Source organism: Balaenoptera acutorostrata, chromosome 9 (assembly GCF_949987535.1).
Source record: "Balaenoptera acutorostrata chromosome 9, mBalAcu1.1, whole genome shotgun sequence".
NCBI lineage: Eukaryota > Metazoa > Chordata > Mammalia > Artiodactyla > Balaenopteridae > Balaenoptera > Balaenoptera acutorostrata.
In genome coordinates, this window is record NC_080072.1 from 43,063,586 (window position 1) to 43,087,020 (window position 23,435).

Here is a 23,435-nt window from a genome sequence, read left to right on the forward strand (position 1 = left end):
AAACATGATCAAAGCATGAAGGAAACATACAGAAATTTCTTCTAATCATCCCTGCCTCCCAACCTGAGGACCGACCACTGTTAACATGTTAGCATCTGTCTTTCCATATTAATATTTTTTTATGCCTATAATAGCATACATTGTTTTCTCTACAGAAAAAAAAAGCACCAAAATAGTTACTATTTTGTAGGGTTCTTTGGTTTTTGTTTTTGCTTGTTTGTTTTTCTTCTTCTTAGCAGTAAATCATGAATATTTTCTATGCCAACCAATATTCTTCTACAATATGATTTTTAATGATTGTACAGCATCCCATTATGGATATATCATAATATATTTAATCAATACTCTTGTTTGGCATTTTAGTGGTTTCCTTTTTTTTTTTCTGCAATGCTGTGATGAGTATTCAAGAACTTACATTCTGATGCATTATCTCTGATTATATTCTTACATTCTTGGAAGTAGTATTGCAGGGTCAGACAGCATGCACACATTTAAAGCTTTACTCCAGTTCTACAGTGCTTTTAAAACTCAATTTTATTTACTGTAAAAACAACATTAGAGCAGTAATAACGAATTCCTCAAAAGAAACATCACCCACAAACTTCCTTCTCTGACAAATCAGTTGCTTTTTTTTGCTCATGTTCCTGTCAATATGCAGAGAGGAGTTTTACATGATTGTGTTTATGCCTATGTTAGGCTATTATAATTCCCAGGAATGCATACTCATACAGGCTTCAGGGTCTAATTGAAACCATTTAGCTAAAAGGGAAAAGAGTCCCACCAAAATTCAGCAAAAGGGGTTGGAATCTGGTAAGTCTGTTGGACTGGAGCTGGAGAAGCTGTTCTAGATCTCAGGCAGCTTTCCAGAACTCAGTCGGACCTCCTGATATCCATGCCAACACTCTGTCATTTACCTCAGTTAGCTACTCTTTGTGCTTTTGCTTCTTTCTGTGTCTCTTTCTCTCCTTTCCCCTGGCTGACTTCCTCACACTCTGCTCTGTATCTTTTCTCAGCCTAATATTTTCCAGTTCCAGACAACACACATGTTCACAGCCTTTCATTCCCATACTTGACCTCGTGATCTACATGTCCTTTAAGCTTCAGCCCCTGATGTGGTTTGCCTGATTCTCTTAGTATTCCCCCAATTCCAACTCCAAAGGATGAGAAACCTGGACAGAGACAATATGGCCGAGTAGAAGGACGTGAGCTCACCCTTCTCACAAAAACACCAAAATCACAACAAACTGCTGAACAACCATAGACAAAAAAACGCTGGAACCTACCAAAAAAGATACCCTACGTCCAAAGACAAAGCAGAAGCCACAACGAGACGGTAGGAGGGGCACAATCGCAATAAAATCAAATCCCATACCCGCCAGGTGGGCAACACACAAACTGGAAATTAATTACACCACAGAATTTCCCCCACAGAAGTGAAAGTTCTGAACCCCACGTCAGGCTCCTCAGCCCGGGGGTCCAGCAACAGGAGGAGGAGCCCCCAGAGAATCTGGCTTTGAAGGCCAGGGGGGTTTGATCACAGGAATTCCACAGGACTAGGGGAAACAAACTCCACTCTTGGAGGGCGCACACAGGGTCTCATGCACACCAGGACCCAGGGATGAGAAACCTATTGGTCCAGTTTACTCCTGTTTGAGCAGAGTTTTACACCAAAGTAACTCAGAGGATGTTGGCCCCTGCCCCGCCTCCAGCCATTGGGCTGTATGGAGAGGAGGGGTCATAGAGCCACATGGCACAGAACGTGGTTGCTGGGCTACTCTGCTCAGCAGGTGCTGTGGGTGATCCAGTTCCTTAAAAAGTGATAGCGGTAATGGAAAATAATCTGAAAAAGAATATATATATATATAAATGAATCACTTTGCTGTACACCTGAAACATTGTAAATCAACTGTACTTTAATTAAAAATAAAAAAGATAAGGAACCTGAGCTCCAGTGAGACTAAAAAAAAAAAAAGTGATAGCAGCTATTATAGGTAGCTGGGTTTTTATGTATAGTACAATAACATAGATAAATTATGCATTCTAGTGTTTGAATTATTTTGTCATAAGCATATAAAGACTTCATACTTATCCAACTTAACGTGGGCATGATAGTTTGTCCAGTGAGTAGACTGCAATTTGTTTAAGCTATCTCCTATAGTTAAATATTTAAATTTACTGGCTTTTAAAAAAAAATTTTTGAAAATTCTGTAATGAACAGCTTATCAGTATATATATTTAGTTTTTTTAGATTTTTCTCTTCAGTGTTCAATTAGTAATGTTTTTAGCAGCAAGGAAAAGCAGGCTTCTCTAAATGGCCTTTCAAATTAGGGGTTATCGTTCTCATGTAATAAGTTACTCAAAGGCAAAAGACGGCTGGCTTTGGTTCCCTTGGCCTTTTTCGCATGTCAGTGTTCTCAAAATGGCTGCTGAAGCTCTAATCATAACATCAGTATCCAAGGCAGAAAGGAGGAAGAGATAACGCTGGTTCAGGTCTGCGTTTTGTTTTTATCATCCCAGAATCACCACCAGTAGACATAGACTTAGGTCTGTCTGGCTAGAATTGTGTTACAAGGTCACCCCTACCTGCAAGGGAGGCTACAAAAGCATCTTTCCAACCTCTTTATTTGGAGGCAACAAAGAAGAAAAGAGACAGTAATGTGCATTAAACCAACCTTCCTGGTGTTGTCACAGGGGCTTCTCAAATGTGCTGAAGCTTCAGAAAGCTTCCTGCAAATAACATCTTGCCTGGAAGCCTATTCGGAAAGCAGATAAATGTGGAGTTGCTTTAGTTGAAGTGAGGATGGGGGCTTAGAGCTTTATGTGGTCAACACCCCAGCACCCAGTAGAAGGCATTTCCTGCTTTCCAACTGTCCAGCACCTATATCATCTTGCAATTCATACCCAAGTTTTCTGTTTGGGGAGACTCCCCGTAAGTGTGGAGACTTGGGAGAGAATTCCCATCTCCCACTGGTAAGCCAAAGACGGATATTCTTCACCCCTACCTCCTGCTTTCTTGCAAAACCCAAGGCATGTGATTTAGGCTCAGTTAGGCATTCTTTTCTATGTCTTTGAATCAGGAGCATGTGACAGTATGGGGGTGATTGAGGTCATTTTCCTCTCAGCAGCAGGGCCACATGCACCGGACTCTGCTCGCTCTGAGACGTGTCGTGTGGTTCCAGCTCCCTAGCCTGCTGGAATTGTCTTGTGTTCTGCCTGCTTTCGGAGCCTGCTTGTATAGCTTCCCACAGACTCTGTGAACCTCTGAGTTCTTTCAGTGCATTGACTTTTGGCTTAAGATAGCCAGGGTTGATTTCTCTTGCTTATAGATCCAAACCCTGGCTAAAACATACCTTTCCTAGCAGTCCCACGGACAATTCTGTGGAATTTCTAGGGTTGCAAGGAGCATAGTTTAAAATCTGCTGCCTTAGGAGTAACCCCTTGGAATGGAATTAAGGGACAAAGGTACAAACAATTTAAAGTTTCTTGATAATTATTGCCAAAGAGCGTTCCAAAAGAATCGTGTAACTTTACTTAACCACAAGCACCGGGTATTCTCATTGTTTTCATTTTTGCTAGTATAATGGCAGGGAAATGGTTCCTATTAATGTTTTAATTTGCACATACTTGAAAATATGAAGCTAAACACATTTCCTTATGCTGATTTATGGTTGTATTTCTATTTATGGAAGGGATCTGTTTATTCAAGATTTAATTTTTCTTTTTATGATATCAACTTCATATAATTTATGTATTAATTCTTTGAATATTTACTGCAAACATCATTCTATTTTATCTTCCTTTTGTTACTTTGCTTTGCACAGAAGCTTCACATTTTTATGTAGTAAAATCTGTTCATCTTTTCCTTTGTGATTTCTTCTTTGCTTCAATGCTTGAAAAGTTATTATTCCTCCAAAGATCTGATAAATAGTGAATTCAATTTCCTGCCAGTTTTTCTGTGATTTGGCTTTCATCTATTTAACTCTTTTATCCATCTGAGATATATTTTTGAGTATTGTATAAAGGTATGAATCTAAATGATCACACTGAGTTTTAGATTGATATACTTTTGTAAATAAGCCAAGCCTCTGCATTTTTGTTGTGCTTTGATTTGAGTTTTAGTAATACAAAGAATATTGTGCAGGGAGCTGGGGCTTGTTATTGAGACAAATGTGAGTAAAATGGAGAAAGAACTTTAGACAATTGAGATAGAAACAGAGAGAGAGGGAATGACTGAAACAGAGACTGAAAAGCTGAAATAGATACTGAAATAGAAACAAAGAGAAGTGAAGACTCATGGAGAAAACACAGTCTCTTCAGCAAGTGGTGTAGGGAAAGTTGGACAGCCGCATATAAATCAATGATATTAGAACACACCCTCACACCATACACAAAAATAAACTCAAAATGGCTTAAAGACTTAAATATAAGACATGTCACTGTAAAACTCCTAGAAGAGAACATAGGCAAAACTTTCTCTGACATAAATCGTACCAATGTTTTCTTAGGTCAGTCACCCAAGGCAATAGAAATAAAAGCATAAATAAACAAGTGGTGGGACCTAATCAAACTAATAAGCTTTTGCACAGCAAAGGAAATCATAAACAAAACAAAAAGACAACCAACGGACTGGGAGAAAATATCTGCAAATGATGCAACCAACAAGGGTTTAATTTCCAAAATATATAAACAGCTCATACAACTCAATAACAAAAAAATAACCCAATCAAAAAATGACAGAAGACCTAAATAGACATTTCTCCAAAGAAGTCATACAGATGGCCAATAGACACGTGAAAAGATGCTCAACATCCCTAATTATTAGAGAAATGCAAATCAAAACTACAATGAGGTATCACCTCACACCAGGCAGAATGGCCATCATTAAAGTCTACAAATAACAAATGCTGGAGAGGTTGTAGAGAAAAGAGAACCCTCCTACACTGTTGGTGGGAATGTAAATTGGTGCAGCCGCCATGGAAAACAGTATGGAGGTTCCTCAAAAAACTGAAAATAGAGTTGCCGCATGACCCAGCAATCCCACTCCTGGGCATATATCCAGAGAAACCTATACTTCAAAAAGATACATGCATCCCAGTGTTCATAGCAGCACTATTTACAATAGCCAAGACATGGAAGCAACCTAAATGTTCATCTACAGATGAATTGATAAAGAAGATATATATATATGTAATGGAATACTACTCAGCTATAAAAAAGAATGAAATAATGCCATTTGCAGTAACATGGGTGGACCTAGAAATTATCATGCTAAGTGAAGTAAGTCAGGAAGAGAAAGACTAATACCATATATCACTTATATGTGGAATCTAAAATATGACACAAAAGAACTTATTTACAAAACAGTAATAGACAGACATGGAAAACAAACTTATGTTTACCAAAGGGGAAAGGGGGTAGGGGAGGGATAATTAGGAGTTTGGAATTAGCAGATACACAGTATTATATATAAAATAGGTAAACGACAAGGTCCTGCTGTATAGTGCAGGGAACTATATTCAATATCCTCTAATAAACTATAATGGAAAAGAATATGAAAAAGAATATGTATATATATATATATGTATATATATATATATATATATATATATATAACTGAGTCACTTTGCTGTATACCAGAAACTAACACAACATAGTAAATCAACTTAATTTAATTAAAAAAAAAAAAGAGTGAAAAAGAAAAAGAAGTAAAGACTCAAAGGGCAAGATGACAAGGAAAAGAAACGGAGGTCCAGTGCAGGAGAGGGTTTGGGTGTCTCAGGCCTGGATCTTGGCTTGGTGACCACTGAGGCTGGGGAACTGACTGGCAGAGGCTCAGATGATGTCAAGGAGCAGCAATGGGGCATCTCCTTCTGCTACACCTGCTCCATCCAGCTTTAGTCTGTCCATTGAGAACACCAATTCCCATTCATTCTCCAGTTGGCTCCAGGTCTGGGGCATCTCAGGGGCCTAGAGGAAAGTATCTTTCCTTTCTCCTATTCATAGTCTTCCTTCTCTCTGGTCTGGCTTCAGGCAAGCATTCAAGGAAGGACAAGATCCTGAAGACCGGTCATCTAAAATGGCCACCAGTGGGGGCTGTATTGTCTGAATGTCTCTGCCTGGTCCTGAAGCCCCATTATTATCCTTATTAGAGGGGTTGAGTCATTGTACGCATCAATAAAAGGCAGATGTGGGATTCCAACCCTGGTCTTATCTAATTCCAAATCTTGTGCTTCTTTCCCATGCATCAAGATATTGGGCTTATCCCACATCTCCACTAAAAATTGTCTTCTCCAGAATGCCCTTTGTCTCTGCTTATCTATATATGTCATCATCCCATCACATCAGCCTAAAGGGCTATTTCCCACCTCTGATTTCCTATAGCTCAGGCTTCATTTGGCACTGAGGCCTTACTTTTAGGCCTGTCTCCTACTCTTACCTAAATATTGCGGTATTTTTGTCTTGTCTCCTCAACTGAGTTATAACTTGGAACTGTATTTTACCCCTTTGGACTTCCTTGCATCACTTCACACTATGCTGTCCAGTTATTGGGTCATTCATTCACTCAACAAGTATTTTATCAGAAACTTCTATGTGCCAGGCACTGTGTGAAGGACTGAGAAGGCAAAACTGTTTGTCAAAAAATATTTTCCAAATTAGTTTTAATACATTCCTGCCCTGTAGTATGGCCCCAGATGCTGGCACTCTCTAGTCACAGAAAGGTATGAACCAACAACCCCCTTGCTGGTCCCTAGGCTCTGGTTCTGGCATGAAAATCTGTGCAGAAAGGCCAAAGAGGAAATGGCTTTCCCTATTGCTCACGAGGGTACTTACAGGCCTGGACCTTGGGGTATTGCGACTCTAAAATATGATCCTTTTTTTCAAAGCTCTTATCAAGGTTCGCATCTTTAATAGGTAGCACTGAGAGGATGCTGGCCTATATCTTTCCCTGGGGTCAGACAGACCTGGGATCAAATTCAGGTTCTACTTATGTGGTCCTTAACCAGTCCCTTCAGTTCCCCAAGCCTTAGTCTCCTCGTCTGTAAAACTAGGGTGATAGTAGCTGCAGTGAACATAAGAGAATGTGCATATAAAGCTCCCATCTCATAGCAAGTTTGAAGGACAGGGGAGATGTTATTTATAATGAGAGCTTCAAAATCCCCAAGTGTGACTTTGGGCTCTTCAGTACCTTCCCTGTCTTTTTTTTCTTGTTTTAAAAAAAATATCTCCCTGGCTAATTAACACATTGTCTATACATTTTAAAGCTCTAGGGGGTTGTTGGTAAACATTTTTTGGACATATTGCAATTTGTAGTTTGTAGTGTTTGTAGTTACAGTATCTAATTCTAAAAATAAATGTGTTTCTGAAATGAGTAATAAATAATTTTCTGAGTGTAAAACTCTTTTCCCACATTCATTTTAAAGAAGTTTTAAACTAATTAATTTGTTTTTCTGAATAGATAATACAAGAATAGTCTCCCAGTTTCTTGTTTATCCTTCTAGAAATAAAAAAATCAATGATACAACTAACTACACATTTATATATGCTCTCCTTTTACACAAATGGTGGTGTATTATACATACTGTCCATTATTTCATTTAAATAAATCTTGAAGATTGTTCCAAGTTAGTATTAATTCCTTTTTTTTTTTTCTGCACAGTATCTCCTTGTATGAATGTACCTTGATTTATTTGACCAGTCTTGAATTAATGGACATTTAAATTGTGTCAGTCTCTTGCTATCTGCTATCACAAATAGTGCTTTAGTAAATAGCCTCATGTATGTTATTTTCTACATGCATATACCTGTTAAATAAGTTATTAGAATCAGATTTGCTAGGTCAAAGGGGATGTAAATTTGTAACTTTGCTAGATATTGCCCACTCCCAAAGAATGTTTACATCTTGGTTGGGGTTCCCCAGAAAAGCATATCTCTGTGACAGTGATTCTAGTGCAAGTAGTATATTTGGAAGGTTCAGGAAACACCAGAATGCTGAGGGGAAGGGGAGTGAAACAGGGAAAGGAAGGCAACGATTAAAGGGATGTATTATGAAACCAGCTAATACAGTAGGTGACTGAAACTTAATCCCACTTGGAAATGATGAGAAATGGTGCAGAATACTTGCTTCTGGATTTTCCTAAACAAAGGTGAGGAAGCTGCATCTCCCCAGAGTCATTGGCTGAAGGCTGCTCTGGGAGCATGGGGGTGTGAGATACGAATAGCGGGGTAGGTGTTAATTCCGTGGTCTGGTCTTCTGGTGGCCAGAACAGACTTCCACAGTTCAGAAAAATCCCTCAGGCAAAGATGAAATTTTGGGGGCATTGAGTCCCTGAGTACATTGAAAGTACAGGATATGGGCTGGACTCAACTAGCAATGAATGAAAATTAGTGTTTCCCCTGACTTTTGCTCCATAAAGTGTTATCAAATATTTGATCTTGCCAATTGTATAGGGGAAAAATAGTACTAATAACAAAAAATAGTGACTCCATGTAGTTTTAATTTTCAGGTCTATTATAATCCACATTGATTTTTTTTTTTTCTGCATAGGCTTGTATTTATTTTTTTATTTTATTTTATTTTATTTTTATTTTTATTTTTTTTAAACATCTTTATTGAAGTATAATTGCCTTACAATGGTGTGTTAGCTTCTGCTTTATAAAAAAGTGAATCAGTTATACATATACAATATGTTCCCATATCTCTTCCCTCTTGCATCTCCCTCCCTCCCACCCTCCCCATCCCACCCCTCTAGGTGGTCACAAAGCACCGAGCTGATCTCCCTGTGCTATGCGGCTGCTTCCCACTAGCTATCTATTTTACATTTGGTAGTGTATATATGTCCATGCCCCTCTCTCACTTTGTCCCAGCTTAACCTTCCCCCTCCCCATATCCTCAAGTCCATTCTCTAGTAGGTCTGTGTCTTTATTCCTGTCTTGCCACTAGGTTCTTCATGGCCTTTTTTTTTTTTTCCTTAGATTCCGTATATATGTGTTAGCATACTGTATTTGTTTTTCTCTTTCTGACTTACTTCACTCTGTGTGACAGACTCTAACTCCATCCACCTCATTACAAATACCTCCATTTCATTTCTTTTTATGGCTGAGTAATATTCCATTGTATATATGTGCCACATCTTCTTTATCCATTCATCCGATGATGGACACTTAGGTTGCTTCCATGTCCTGGCTATTGTAAATAGAGCTGCAATGAACATTTTGGTACATGACTCTTTTTGAATCACATTGATTTTTAAAATAAAATAATTTAAAACTCACCGTCTAACACTTCTCTAAATATAAAGGACTCTTACATGTTCCAGTAAATCAACACACCCTCATCCTACCCTATGAATAGGTGTTACAGTTATTCCCATTTTAAAACAATAAAGAGAGGAGTAAAGAGGTTTAGTAACCTGCCCTAAACTACTCAGTTTATCAGTAGGGATTTGATGTCAGATTTTCTTGTTTCAAAACCAATGTATCCTTGGAAAAACTGTTCTCTTCTAAATGGGATAAAACAGACCAGCCACGTAACCTCTCAGTTTCTTGATCTGTAAAACAAAGAGTAGTGAACATCTATTGTTTGAGTCTTTCCAGCATCCATTCTCCATTCTTCAGATAGCATCTATATTATCACCTGGGAATTTGTTAGAATTGCCAATTCTTGGGCTTTACCCCAGACCTACTGAGTCAGAAACTCCTGGGTTGGAGCCCAGCAATCTGTGTTTTAACAAGCCCTCCAGGTGATTCTGATTCATGCTGAAGTTTGAGAAACACTGCCTCAGGGGAAGAGAAATAAGTGGAGCCATCTTGCCAACACCAGGGCAAATCCGGCTTGAGACTTGAGTCATATAGGACGAACACAGCTGAGAGATACAGAGAGTGAAAGAGTCCTGACGATACCATTTGAGTCTCTGAGTCTAGCTGTCCTTAAAGTTAGATCAACAGCTGTATCATTTAGTTACATGAACCAATAAATTCTTTTTATTTCAGTTTGAGTTGGGTTTCTGTCACCGGCAACCAAACAAGTCCTTACGGTCAAGGGAATCATTTATTCCTCCTTATATTTCCAAGTGGAGAGGTTCTCTCTGAGCACTGGTTCTCAAAGTGTGGTCCCAAGATAAGCAGCGTCAGCATCACCAGGGGACTTGTTAAAAAATAAGACTTATCAGACCATACCAGAGACCCAGTGAATCAGGGTCCTGGGGGTGGAGCCCAGCAATCTGTGTTGTAATAAGCTCTGCAGGTGATTCTGATGCCCACTAAAATTTGAAAATCACCAGAGTAAGGCTCCTAGCCTCTCTCCCCATGCCTTATTCATCCTTCTCCACGAAGAAGGTATGACTTCTACTTGACTATCCACTTGAGTTTGGAAGAATGACGTGGGCATGCTCTGTTTAGCTCCTTCCTTTGTTTTCTTTGGGAGTCAGCCTGACTAAAAGGGGGCAGTTATTCTGTGTTCCTCTATGTGCTACAAGTTTTATGGAGGCAGAGCCCCATAAGATGAGGCCTGCAGTTTTTCCAGCCCTGCCTGTAACTCAATGGTACATTTATTCTGGGAACAGTGTAAGCAAGCCTACTTGGCCTCACGTCTAAGCCATATCCTCCAGTCTGTGTCTTATCAGCAACAGAGCTGACCTTTGGATCTCCATCTATTGGTTTTCTGTGTCCTATTTCTCAGTTGTTTCAAAACTTGGGTGGGGAGGAGGGCTGTTATTTATTGGGTCCCCTAATGCCCCAACACTGACTAATATAGGAGGTAGAGTAGACCTGTCAAGTCCCTTCCCTTTCTAGCATTTAGGACGCCGTGTCTCACACTCTCACTCCAGGGCTCCTGAGTTCTCCAAAAAGAAAACCTTGTTCGTTCTGACCAGACCACTGGTGTTGCAGCTGCAGGAGACAGAAGTATCCCATGTCCCATGGGGCGCAGGAGGGAAGATTGCAATCACAAAGCATTTCCTTTCAGTTCTCTCCTGAAACAGTGTAATTCTGTGGGGACAGGAACAGGTCTTAGAAACCACTGCATTTTAAAAAGCTTCCTAGGAGCTGTCTACCTTGCCTTATTATCAAGTTCTACCAGCTGTCTAACCTAAATCCATATAGCTGCATTTGAAGTTGTATCCTTTTGTTCTGGAGGCTAGAGATGTCTTAGCTTATTCAAAAGGAGAAAGGACTTCGCTCTTCTCTCTGCCACTCTTTCGGTCTTTCCTGAGTTCTTCACAAGTCTTTAAAACAGCCATAGTCACAGTCCTGGAAAGGGGTGTGGGTGAAAGAGAGAGCTGTTTGGAGCCCTATAAACCAGGCCTGGGTGCTAGAGGAAGTTCAGTTTTCAGGGCTCAGTCCCCATAGCGCAGCAGGCATGTCTCTCTTTGGAAAGCTGCTGCGGGGAAGTAAGAGAGAAAGCAGCCATCACTGTTCAACCTGACTGATGGAGAATGACATAAGTATTTTCTATATATCGACTCTGATTCTCAATCTTCATGGAATAGTTAAGTCTCCCAGATTATCTAACTACCACTTATTTTTACATAGTTCAATCATATAGGTACAGTTTTGGCTTCTGCTTTGCCCGTATCATTAAAAATTGTTCATAAACATAATCTTATATTTTTCTTGACTAAAAAGAAATAGAGGTTGGACTTCATTAAAATAAAAAACTTGTACATCAAAGAATACTATCGAGAGGATGAAGAGCCACAGAAAATATATTTGCAAATGACATATCTGATAAGGGTTTAATATCCAGAATATATAAAGAAGTCCTACAACTCAACAACAAAAAGGCAAATAAACCAGTTAAAAAATAGGCAAAGGGACTTCCCTGGTGGCACAGTGGTTAAGAATCTGCCTGCCAATATGGGGGACATGGGTTCAAGCCCTGGTCCGGGAAGATACCACATGCCGCGGAGCAACTAAGCCCGTGCGCCACAACTACTGAGCCTGTGCTCTAGAGCCCGCGAACCACAACTACTGAGCCCACGTGCCACAGCTACTGAAGCCTGCGTGCCTACAGCCCATGCTCCGCAACAAGAGAAACCACTGCAATGAGAAGCCCGTGCACTGCAACGAAGAGTAGCCCCCGCTCACCGCAACTAGAGAAAGCCCGCACGCAGCAACGAAGAGTCAACACAGTCAAAAATAAATAAATTTATTTAAAAAAATAGGCAAAGGACTTGAATAAACATTTCGCCAGAGAAGATATATAAATGTCAAATAAGCATATGAAAATGTGCTCAACATCTCAACATCATTAGTCATTAGGGAAATGCAAACTAAAACTATAATCAGATACCACTTCATACCTTTCAGGATGGCTATTATAAAAAAAGGAAGATAGCAAATGTTGTTGAAGATGTGAGGAAATTGGAACCCTCTCACGTTGCTGGTGGAAATGTAAAATGGTGTAGCTGCTATGGAAAACAATTTGGCAGTTTCTCAAAGAGACATAAAATTACCATTTGACCCAACAATTCCATTCCTAGGCATATACCCCAAAGATCTGAAAACAGGAACTCAGGTACTTGTACACAAATGTTCACAGTGGGCGGTATTATTCACAATAGCCAAATGGTGGAAACAACCTAAATGTGTATCAACAGAGATGAATGGATAAACAAATAGTAGTATATCCATACAATAGGATACTATTCAGCCATAAAAAGGAATGAAGCATGCATATGTGCTATAACATGGAGGAACCTTGAAACATTATGCTAAATGAAATAAAACAGACACCAAAGGACACATGTATGCTTACACTTATATGAGATATCTATAATAGGAAAATTCATAGGGACAGAAAGTAGACTAGAGGTTATCAGGGGCTGGGGGTAGGAGGGAATGCGAAATTGCAGGGAAAAGAAGGTAAAAAATACAGAAAAATGAAAAGTGGCAAATAACCTAGGATAACTGAATATACTGCCTTTCTTTCTTTTTTAAAAAAAATCTATTAATAATGATTAAATACAAAGCTTTGGAGCTCAGACCTCATGGGTTTAAATATGCACTCTGCAATTTACTAGCTATATGACACCTCTGTGCCGAAGCTTTTTTTTGTAAAATACAAACAAAAATAGAATCCACTTCAGTTGGTTGATTTGTGGATTAAATTGGATAATACATTTTAAGTGATTAGCACAGTGCCAGGTTCATGGTAAGTGCTCAGTAAATGGTAGCTATTATATATATATATATATATATATATATATATATATATATATATATATATATATATATATGTAACACCGGAATCATACTGTATATACTGATTTGTATCCCACTCTTTTCATTTTCCTATATAAATAAAAATTATTTTTAATGGCCACATAGTGTTCTATACTATGGCTATAGCATTATTTATTTAATCAAGTCCCTGTTGTTGAATATTTAGGTGGTTTTTGATTTTTTGTTATTTAAAAAAATGCAATAATGGACACCCTTGCTAGATTCTTCCTGGCAGTTATGCCTGAGAAGGGTGGTGTGACTTTGGCCCTGCTTAGCCTTCTGGACTCTTGGGCTCCCAAGGCAGTGCACTACATTAAGTCAGGCCCCAGGCTGGGAGACAGAATCTGAGTTCCTGTCATGCTTCTGCTCTATCTCTAGGCAATGGTGGGGAACGCTCTTTTCTATCTGGGCCTTTGCTTCCCCATCTATAAAATGAGAGCATTAGAGGGAATGACTTCAGGGTCCCTTTTCTGCTTTAAGCCTCTATGATTCTCTGATGATCCTCCACTAAGCTGTGGATTCCTCCAGCTCTGTCGTGGCCTTCCTTAGGGCTGTGTGTGCACACGCTCCAGCCTGTGTTTCAGCTTCTATTCTTAGCAGCGTGATCTTTAAACAAGGAATAGATTTGTGCGTCTGTCTCATCTCAGATGCATGCAGCTCCTGCTGGGTTGTTTCATTCTCCACCAGCCATTCATTCACATTACAAGTAGGGGCCTATTAAGGAAATAAGTGGATGGTGCTCTTCCATTAACTGTGATGAGATTCGAATGCTCTCTGATCTGGGGGTTTGGCCCTCTTTGGTCACCAGGCCTGGGCTCTGTCTGACTCAGCTGTAGATGAGGTCAGGGGAATCTTAGTTTCAGCACCTCCCTCCCCACTCCACCCCCAAATCCCTTCTCTGGGATGGGCCAGGAATGGTATTTCTGCAATGATCATTTTTAGAGATGATGAGTAACCAACATTCCAGATGACAGGGTCATTGTTTGTCCTGAAAAAAAAGAGTGGACATGCATGAGTCTACTCTCCTCCAAGAGTTCCCAACTGTGGTGGTGTCTCAGAGTCACTTTGGGTATTTGTTTATTTATTTATTTATTTTGAATTTTATTTTATTTATTTTTTTAAACAGCAGGTTCTTATTAGTTATCCATTTTATACATATTAGTGTATACATGTCAATCCCAATCTCCCAATTCATCACACCACCATCCCCACCCCCCCCACTTTCCCCCCTTGGTGTCCATACGTTTGTTCTCTACATCTGTGTCTCTATATCTGCCCTGCAAACCGGTTCATCTGTACCATTTTTCTAGGTTCCACATATACGCGTTAATATACGACATTTGTTTTTCTCTTTCTGACTTACTTCACTCTGTACGACAGTCTCTGGATCCATCCACGTCTCTACAAATGACCCAATTTCGTTCCTTTTTATGGCTGAGTAATATTTCATTGTATATATATATTCCACATCTTCTTTATCCATTTGTCTGTCAATGGGCATTTAGGTTGCTTCCATGACCTGGCTATTGTAAATAGTGCTGCAATGAACATTGGGGTGCATGTGTCTTTTGGAATTATGGTTTTCTCTGGGTATATGCCCTGTAGTGGGATTGCTGGGTCATATGGTAATTCTATTTTTAGTTTTTTAAGGAACCTCCATACTGTTGTCCATAGTGGCTGTATCAATTTACATTCCCACCAACAGTGCAAGAGGGTTCCCTTTTCTCCACACCCTCTCCAGCATTTGCTGTTTGTAGATTTGCTGGTGATGCCCATTCTAACTGGTGTGAGGTGATACCTCATTGTAGTTTTGATTTGCATTTCTCTAATAATTTCGCTTTGGGTATTTAAATACACAAATTCACATTCTTGGTCTGCAAATAGAGATTTCTATTTACCAAGTCTGGGGTTCTTCATTTTAAGATACTACAGGGGACTCAAATGTGCATTCTAGGTGGAGAACATTGGCATATAGTAGTAGGACTTGCAAACTCTTAAAGCCCACAGGCCAGACAGGTAACGTCAAATGGGTGGGGTGTGATACAAGAGTACTGATTACTTTGAAGAACAGGAACATCCATACATTTCTCAAGGGCAGCCTGTACTTACCTTTAGCCATTGTCCTATGATAATGCTGGCCCAGTGTTGGTAGATGTTCCATTTAATTTTTTCAGGAAGAGTTAGAAATCTAGATTTGTTTGTGAAATATTCTAAATTCAAATATCAGCAACCAATTCAAAACTTGTATTCAAAACATATCTTTTGGCCAAATCTGACCCTGAATCTGCCCACTGAAGTCTCTTGACACCCCTTTAGCCAGACCATCACTCCACTGAAATCAAAATGGTACATTCGGGCTTCCCTGGTGGCGCAGTGGTTGGGAATCTGCCTGCCAATGCAGGGGACACGGGTTCGGGCCCTGGTCTGGGAAGATCCCACATGCCGCGGAGCAGCTAGGCCCATGAGCCACAACTGCTGAGCCTGCGCGTCTGGAGCCTGTGCTCCGCAACAAGAGAGGCCACGATAGTGAGAGGCCCGCGCACCGCGATGAAGAATGGCCCCCACTTGCCGCAACTAGAGAAAGCCCTTGCACAGAAACGAAGACCCAACACAGCCATAAATAAATAAATAAAATAAAATAAAATTAAAAATTTAAAAAAAATGGTAACTTAATTAAAAAAAAAAAGGTACATTCAACATCTCTTTTGATTGGCAGCATCACGCTGTCTCTGTGCTATGAGGCTTTGTGGGATTCTGGGTAACACCCAGCTTGGCATGGGGCATAGTGCTCTGAGCATAGGAGTCAGGAGACCTGTATCCTGCTTACAACTTGCTAGGTGACATTGGGAGAGAAATTCCTTCCCTAGTCACAGGATTTCTTTCGGTAAGATTAGGGGCATGATCTCTAGTGTCCTTTCCAAGGTTCTGGGTCATTCTTCTGATGAAGATTTTTGTACTTCCCTGTTATCTCTTAGCTACTTGAGAAACTTTTTAGATTAAGATGAAAATTCATCTTTAATTGGCATGAATGACAACTAGTTCTTTCTCTGCCAGATACTCCTGTCTTCAGCGGTTTGTTTTGCAGGGGAATTTCTGTAGGCTTTTGGGATATTTTGTAAGGGCAAGAAAGCATTTTGGGACAGAATGTCTACGTGGAGTTGAACATGTGGGCTTCTTCCTTGCTGAACACTTGACTTTGAGTTAAATTTAAAAAAAAATAAAGGAATAGAGTTGATATGAGGAATATCTTGAAGTAAAAAGACATTTCCTTAGTAGCTCAAATAAAACCCTGCAATTGAATCTTTCATCCTCACAGCTTTGAGATTTGATTCATATGCCATAAAACTCACTTTAAGAAGTATATAGTTCAATGGTTTTTAGTATATTTACAGAGCTGTGCAACCATCACGGATATCTAATTCCAGAACATTTTCATATCTCCAAAAAGAAACCCCATACCCATTATCAGTCACAGAACATTTCCCCCTCGGTCCTGGCAACCACTAATCACTTTCTGTCTCTATAGATTTTCCTATCCTGGACCTTTCATACAGTGGGAATCATATAATATGTTGTCTTCTGTGACTGGCTTCTTTCACTTAGCCTAATGTTTTCAAGATTCATCCATGTTGTAGCATGTATCAGTACTTTATCCCTTTTTATTGCAAAATAATATTCCATTGTATGAATACCCTATATTTTATTTATCTGTTCTTCAGGTGATGGATAATTGAGTTAATTCCACTTTTTGGCTATTATAAATAATGCTGCTATAAACTTGCACTTTCAGGTTTTTATATGGACATGTTTTAATTTATCTTGGGTATATACTTAAGGCTGGAACTTCCGGGTGGTATGGTAACTCTATGTTTAACTTTTTTGAGGAAATGCCAGATTGTTTTCCAAAGCAGGAACGCCATTTTACATTCCTACCAGCAGTGTATGAGGGGTTCAGTTTCTCCAAATCCTTGTCAACACTTGTTATTATCTGTCTTTTTGATTCTAGTTATCTTAGTGGGTGTGAAGTGGTATCTCATTGTAGTTTTGATTCTGTAGTTGAATCTGTTCTTGATTGGCCTCACCTAGGTCATACGCCCATCTATCAGCTAATTACTGTGGCCAGTAGGGGTTGATAATCTTCAGTGAATTAGGGTAAATCCCTGGAGCTGCAGGTGGGAGTCAGTCACTCTCAAACCACCGAGAGAAAATTAGGAGACACTATATGAAAGGAAGGAGAAACGGATGCCTGGGAGGCAACCAACACATGGTTTCTACAGCATGGGCTTGCTTGCTTGGTTGCAGTGTTGGAATTGTCCTGTACACAGAGATTGCAGTGGTACAGAGTAGGAAGGAAAGAAAATCTTGGTCAGGACTCAGGCAGAGAAGAAGCTCACCAAATAAGGATTGAAATAGGTTCTACTGAAAATAAGTTTCTCCCTGAAAACTCTAGTCACTGAATACATATGTGCACACAAGCTTGTATTCATTACCACCTTATCCTCTTTTTCTTTTACTGGTCAAACTATCATCAGGCTCAGAACCCCCTGAGTGCTCCTATACCAGATGCAGAGGCACAGAATACTAAGGAATTCATTATAATTGCTTTAGGACCAATACCTTATTCCCCCAGTCTAAATAGTTGTGACTAGTATAGCTTTTTTTTTTTTCTGGCTGTGCCGTGCGGCATGCAGGATCTTGGTTCCACGACCAGGTATCAAACCCGTGTCCCCTGCAGTGGAAGCGTGGAGTCTTAACCAGTGGACCGCCAGAGAAATCCCTATGTGTTTTTTTTTTTTTTTTCCCTGTCAGGGAATAACTTTCTTTCTTTTGGATATTTTTGAGATTTGATAAGCTTTTCAGATGATCATATCTTCTTTTTTTTTTTTTTTTTTAAAGTTTCCCCCATCCTTGTTGATTTCTTTCTTTCTTTTTTTTTTAATTTTATTTATTTATTTATTTATGGCTGTGTTGGGTCTTCGTTTCTGTGCGAGGGCTTTCTCCAGTTGTGGCAAGCGGGGGCCACTCTTCATCGCGGTGCGCGGGCCTCTCACTATCGCGGCCTCTCCTGTTGCGGAGCACAGGCTCCAGACGCGCAGGCTCAGTAATTGTGGCTCACGGGCCCAGTTGCTCCGCGGCATGTGGGATCCTCCCAGACCAGGGCTCGAACCCGTGTCCCCTGCATTGGCAGGCAGATTCTCAACCACTGCGCCACCAGGGAAGCCCTCATATCTTCTTGAAAGGAGAGAAAGATTTTGGATTGTACTTTAGAAGAAAAGCTGCATAAGGAGGACTCATTGGTTATCTTTTTGGTCCTGAAGGATTATGGGAAATTTCAGGGCTAAACAAACACTGAGAGAAGCATAACTGGCCCTTTCTCAGCATTTCCTTGACATGGGTTCCTTTTTCTTTTTCTTTCTTTTCATATTGCTAACACTATCTGCATTAAGGCTTTTCTGGCTATTACTGCTGTGTAAAAAATACCTCCCTCCCCTCAAAAAAAAATAAAAAAGGTTCTAAGACAACCATTTTGTATCATATTAAGAAAGCTAAAGAGATCTGACAACTAAATGCAATGCCTGACCCTAGACTGGATTCCGTACTAGAGGGGGAAAAAATGCTCTAAAGCACATTATTGAATCAACTGACAAAATTGGAATATGAATGGTAGATTAGACAAAAGTATTCACATCAATGTTAAATTTACTAATGTTGATAACTGTATTGTGGTTACGTAAGATAATATCCCTATTCTTAGGAAATACACACTGAAGCTCTTAGGGGTAAAGGGCATAATTCCTGTAACTTACCCTTAAATGGTTCAAAAATTCATTTTAATATATGAATTATATATATATATATACATAAATTTATCATAAATTTATATGAATAACTATATCATATATATGAAAGAGAGAGAGAAGCAGACATAGGGGAGAACGATAAAGGAAGTGGGATAAAATGCTCACATAGTTGAATTTGGGTAAAGGCGTATGGCTGTTCTTTATACTTTATAGATTGAAATTATTCCCAAAGAAAAAGTTTAAAAAAGCACAACCAGTTTACTGTTTTATTTTGCTCATGATTTTGTAGGTCAGGAAGGGCTGACCTGGGTAGCTCTTGCTTGGGGTCTTTCATGCAGTTGCAGTCAAATGCCAGCAGGGGCTGCAGTCATCTGAAGGCTGGACAGAGCTCGGTGTCCAAGGTGTCTCACATGGCTGGCAGTTGATGCTGGCAGTCAGCTAGACCTTTGACTGGCATGCTTACATGTGGCCTCTCTAGCATGGCAGTCTCAGGGTAGCCAAACTTCTTACGATGTTTCTCCCAGAGTGAGAATCCCAAGAGAACAGGTGGAAGCCACGTGGCCTCTTCTGACCTAGACTTGGAAGTTATACAGCATCTCTTCTGCTGCATTCTACTGGTTCCAAGAGAGTCACTAAGCTGTTTCCAAGAACTTGCAGTCATGTTCCAAAACTGCCATAAATGCTTACTACATGCCAGGCACTGTTTTATGTGCTTTATATGTATTAACTCATTTGATTCTTACTAAAAACCCCCTTAAGGTAGGTAGTCTTACGGTCTTTATTTTAGAGAAGAGAAAACTGAGGCACAGAAGTTCAGTAAGCTCCCAACATGATACTATTAGTGAGAGAGCTAGGATTTGAATCCAGTCTGGCCCCAGAGCCCACGGTCTTATCTACTGCCCTACACTGCCTCAGTATACAGCTGTGATTCCTGCTACATTTGGTTAAACTGCTATACACATAGATAATCACTTTTAATTTACAAGCACACTCCCCCAACACAATCAAAATCATGTGACACATGGCTTACCTTCTCTGCTCTGGCTTCTTCATATGTGGTTTGCTTTCCCTGGAATACTTTTCTTCCAGTTATTCATCTCTCTATATTACTTATTCTTCAGGTCTTTTAGGAAGCCTTCCCTGACCACCCAGCTCTGGAGTGAGTGCTTCTCCCATTGCCACACGGAGCTATTAGTTATAGCCCTTATCATTATGCCTGACAACTTGCCTGTTGTCCTGGCCGTTTTCCCATTGGATTCTTAGTTCCCTGAGGGCAGGGAACTGTTCATAAAAGGATCGGTAGCACTGAGCACAGTGCCTGGTATGTAGTGTGTAAAAAAGCATAAATTAATCTCTCACACTCACACCCCTCAAATACAATTACCGCACATTTTTCACATATACACACAGCCCCTAAGACACTCTCCTGATACAACATATGCCACATATACTCTTGTCCACGCACCCTCAATCACTGTGATTCAGTCTCTGTGACATCCCTCACACACCGCAAGCATATCACACACACAATTATTGTGACAGCTCTAATCTTCAAGCACTGTCATACACTGTTTTTCATACAGTCATGGTCACCATCTGTACTCTTAAAACAGGATATTTACCCTCCTACAAACTGAATTAAGATGACAACAGCTCTATTTTTCACACACGCCTTCGCACACTGTATTTTTTATCCACACAATCCCTGACCATCCCTGACATATACAATTATGGTCACACACTGTCTACCATCTTCGTCCCACTCCCACACTCTTTGTCACACACACTCGCACACGCACACGCGTGCACACACCCACTCACAGTCAAGGGATTGCAGGGGCACATCTGAGGGGGTCTGAGCCCTCCGTCAGCTCCCGAATCTCAGCCCAGGCCAGCGCGGACCCGCCCCGCCCCGCCCCGCCCCCTCATGCATATGCAGCACCTCAGCCTGGCGGCCCGGCCCCCAGACGGCCATTTGTAGCTGCGCTGGAGGTTGCGTTCGGCAGGCGCTGCGAAGACGTGTGCAGGAGTGCGCCCCCCGGACGCTGCAGCCCCTCGCTGCTGCGGTTACCTCGCTTCTCCGCGCCTCGGCTGGGACCCGGCCAGCCCGGGCGCCGCGCTGCCGCCCGGACCGGCCCTCCAGCAGCTCCCGGCGCCCGGGACCCCCGCCCGGCCGCTCGCCCTCAGCCCGCCGGCCGCACAAGTCCCCGGAGCCGGGCCTAGGGCGGGCGGCGGCTCGGCGTGGCCGGGCTGGGCTCGGCGGCGTCCCCATGGCCGCGGCCGGCTGGCGGGACGGCTCCGGCCAAGAGAAGTACCGGCTCGTGGTGGTCGGTGGGGGCGGCGTGGGCAAGTCGGCGCTCACCATCCAGTTCATCCAGGTGCCTAGAGCGGGCCTTCCCCGGGGCGCCGGGGCGGCGGCGGGCGGGGGCTCGCGCTACCTGTGGCGGGGCGGCCGCGGGGACCCCGCCCCGGAGGTGCCGCGCGGGCCGGGGGTGGGCGGGAGGCGGGCGGGGGGCTCCGGCCGGCTCTGCCCTACTGCCCTGAGGTCGGGGCGCCCCGCTCCTGCCGGCTGGGCGCCCAGCTCGGGTCCCGGGAGTCGGGCTTCTCAGGAATGTGTCCGGGAGGGCGGAGCTGGCGGGGTGGGAAGCGCAGATCCACCTTCTCGCTGCGGCCGCGGCCCGAGCCCTTCGGGAGAGGCAGCGCTGCCGCGCCGGGCTTCCTGCCCCGAGGCTGGGGCGCCGGGCGTAGGGCGTGGGGCTGGAGCCCCGCGCGCTGGGTTTCCAGCCGCCCCGGCCGCCTCCTGCACCGTGGGTGCAATCCCGGTGGCAACTTGGCCGCGGCTCCGCGTGATCTCTGGGCTTCTCCGCGCACGCCGAGCCGGAGCTGCCCGCTTCAAGCAGTGTTTCTCTTTGTGTGTGTTTGTGCTTTTCTTTTAAGTAATCTCTTAGGTAATACGTCCGGGTGGGAGTGTGTGATAATGCCCCAGGGAAATGGTGGCCTCGAGGAAGTTAAGAATGTTTTCCGATAGGGGTGAGACCATTTCCTAGGTATTCCTGGTGCCTTCCTGCCTCTCGCCGTGCCAAGGTGAAGTTTGGGGTGGGCCAGGCTGGGAGATGACCGACCGAGTCGTGCGTTCTGTGTCCGTTCCAACCACTCTCTCCCCCACCCCCAATCCTCTCTGGTAGCTGGAGGCGGAAAGTCGGGTTGTAAAGGAAAGGGCGGTGGAATTCTTGATTCTTAGGATTTGCTCTTGATAGGAGGTTTGAGTGGTCGTTTTTGGGACTATTAAAAGAGAGAAGCCCAGATATCTCTCTGCTTTTGTCAACCTACAAGGTGTGGCATATGCTGGGAGAGAATGAAGGTATTGCGTTATAGCAGGTAACAAAGATACTCTCAGTATATCAAGAGTATGGTTAAGATGCTTTGGTGAAATATTTTTGTTTGACCCATTTGTTATCAGTTGGCATACTTGAATAGCGTATTTCGTTTCACTTAATGTTTACAGTGACATTAAAATACCGAGTACTGTAGCATAAATGTGATTGTTACCTTTCACATTGACTAAATGAGCAATAATTGCTGTTACACTGTTTCGAGTATTAAAAACTGCTGCTAAAACCTTTGTATCCAGGAAGAGATGTTTATGTAGTGAGCATTTACAGTATGCTCATTAGTGGGTTAAAAAAAAAAAATCACACTAAGAGGTGAGATGCGCAACTTGGCCTTTCAGTTTAGCTGCAGTTTAGCTGCAGTATCAGAGATGCCGTCATGTTGCTATTTCTCATAGGGCCAAGAGATACTTTAAGTAACTGATGGCAAAGCAAAACAATTTATAGCTAAGTCTTTCTTTGGGAACTGTAGTTAGGGGGAGGTGGGAGGTTGGTGAGGAGTGAGAGAATAATCCTGGGTTCCAGTATTAATAAATAGTGTTTAAAAAAAATAGTGTTACCTAAAAGATTTAAACCACAAATATTTCTTTAGTGTTTTGGGGGGAGGGACCATCGAAATGTATTTGAATCTGTAAGTTAATTATTTAGTTAAGGTATTGGAACCTTTTTTTTTGGAAATAGTATTAGAAACCATTAAGATAACCGTAATTTCTGTCTGCTTAATGATTTTCTAGAATTCATTTGTTAAAGAAACACCTTTATGAATAGTGTTGTATCTAGGTACTCTAGATTTAAAAGAAGTGAAAGAGGCGTGTGTGCATGAGAGACGTGTATTTATACATAGAGAAAGAGTGTGAGCTTTGAGTCATACAGACTTGAGCGTTAGATCTTGCTGTGTTATTTATTTACTGGGCGAACATTGAGAAAATATTATTTAGCTTCTCTGAACCTCAGTTTTCAGTAAAATGGGTCTGATCGCACCGTCTTCATAATCCTTTAAATTATGGGAACATCCTTAGCATTG

The 23,435-nt window shown here is 41.6% G+C and overlaps 1 protein-coding gene across 3 annotated transcripts in view; it reads left to right on the top strand.

Annotated features, from left to right (window-relative positions):
• RRAS2 (RAS related 2) overlaps positions 1 to 23,435 on the top strand; it is a 154,672-nt gene that overhangs the window by 61,643 nt on the left and 69,594 nt on the right. For 2 of the 3 annotated variants that reach the window (XM_057553385.1, XM_057553387.1), the window contains exon 1: positions 20,995 to 21,400. The exons of the other annotated variant lie outside the window; for it this stretch is intronic. In XM_057553385.1, the coding sequence (XP_057409368.1) occupies positions 21,293 to 21,400 (108 nt within the window). In that variant the 5' untranslated portion in view covers positions 20,995 to 21,292. Of the gene's footprint in view, positions 1 to 20,994; positions 21,401 to 23,435 lie in introns of those variants that run through there. 3 annotated transcript variants of the gene reach the window in all.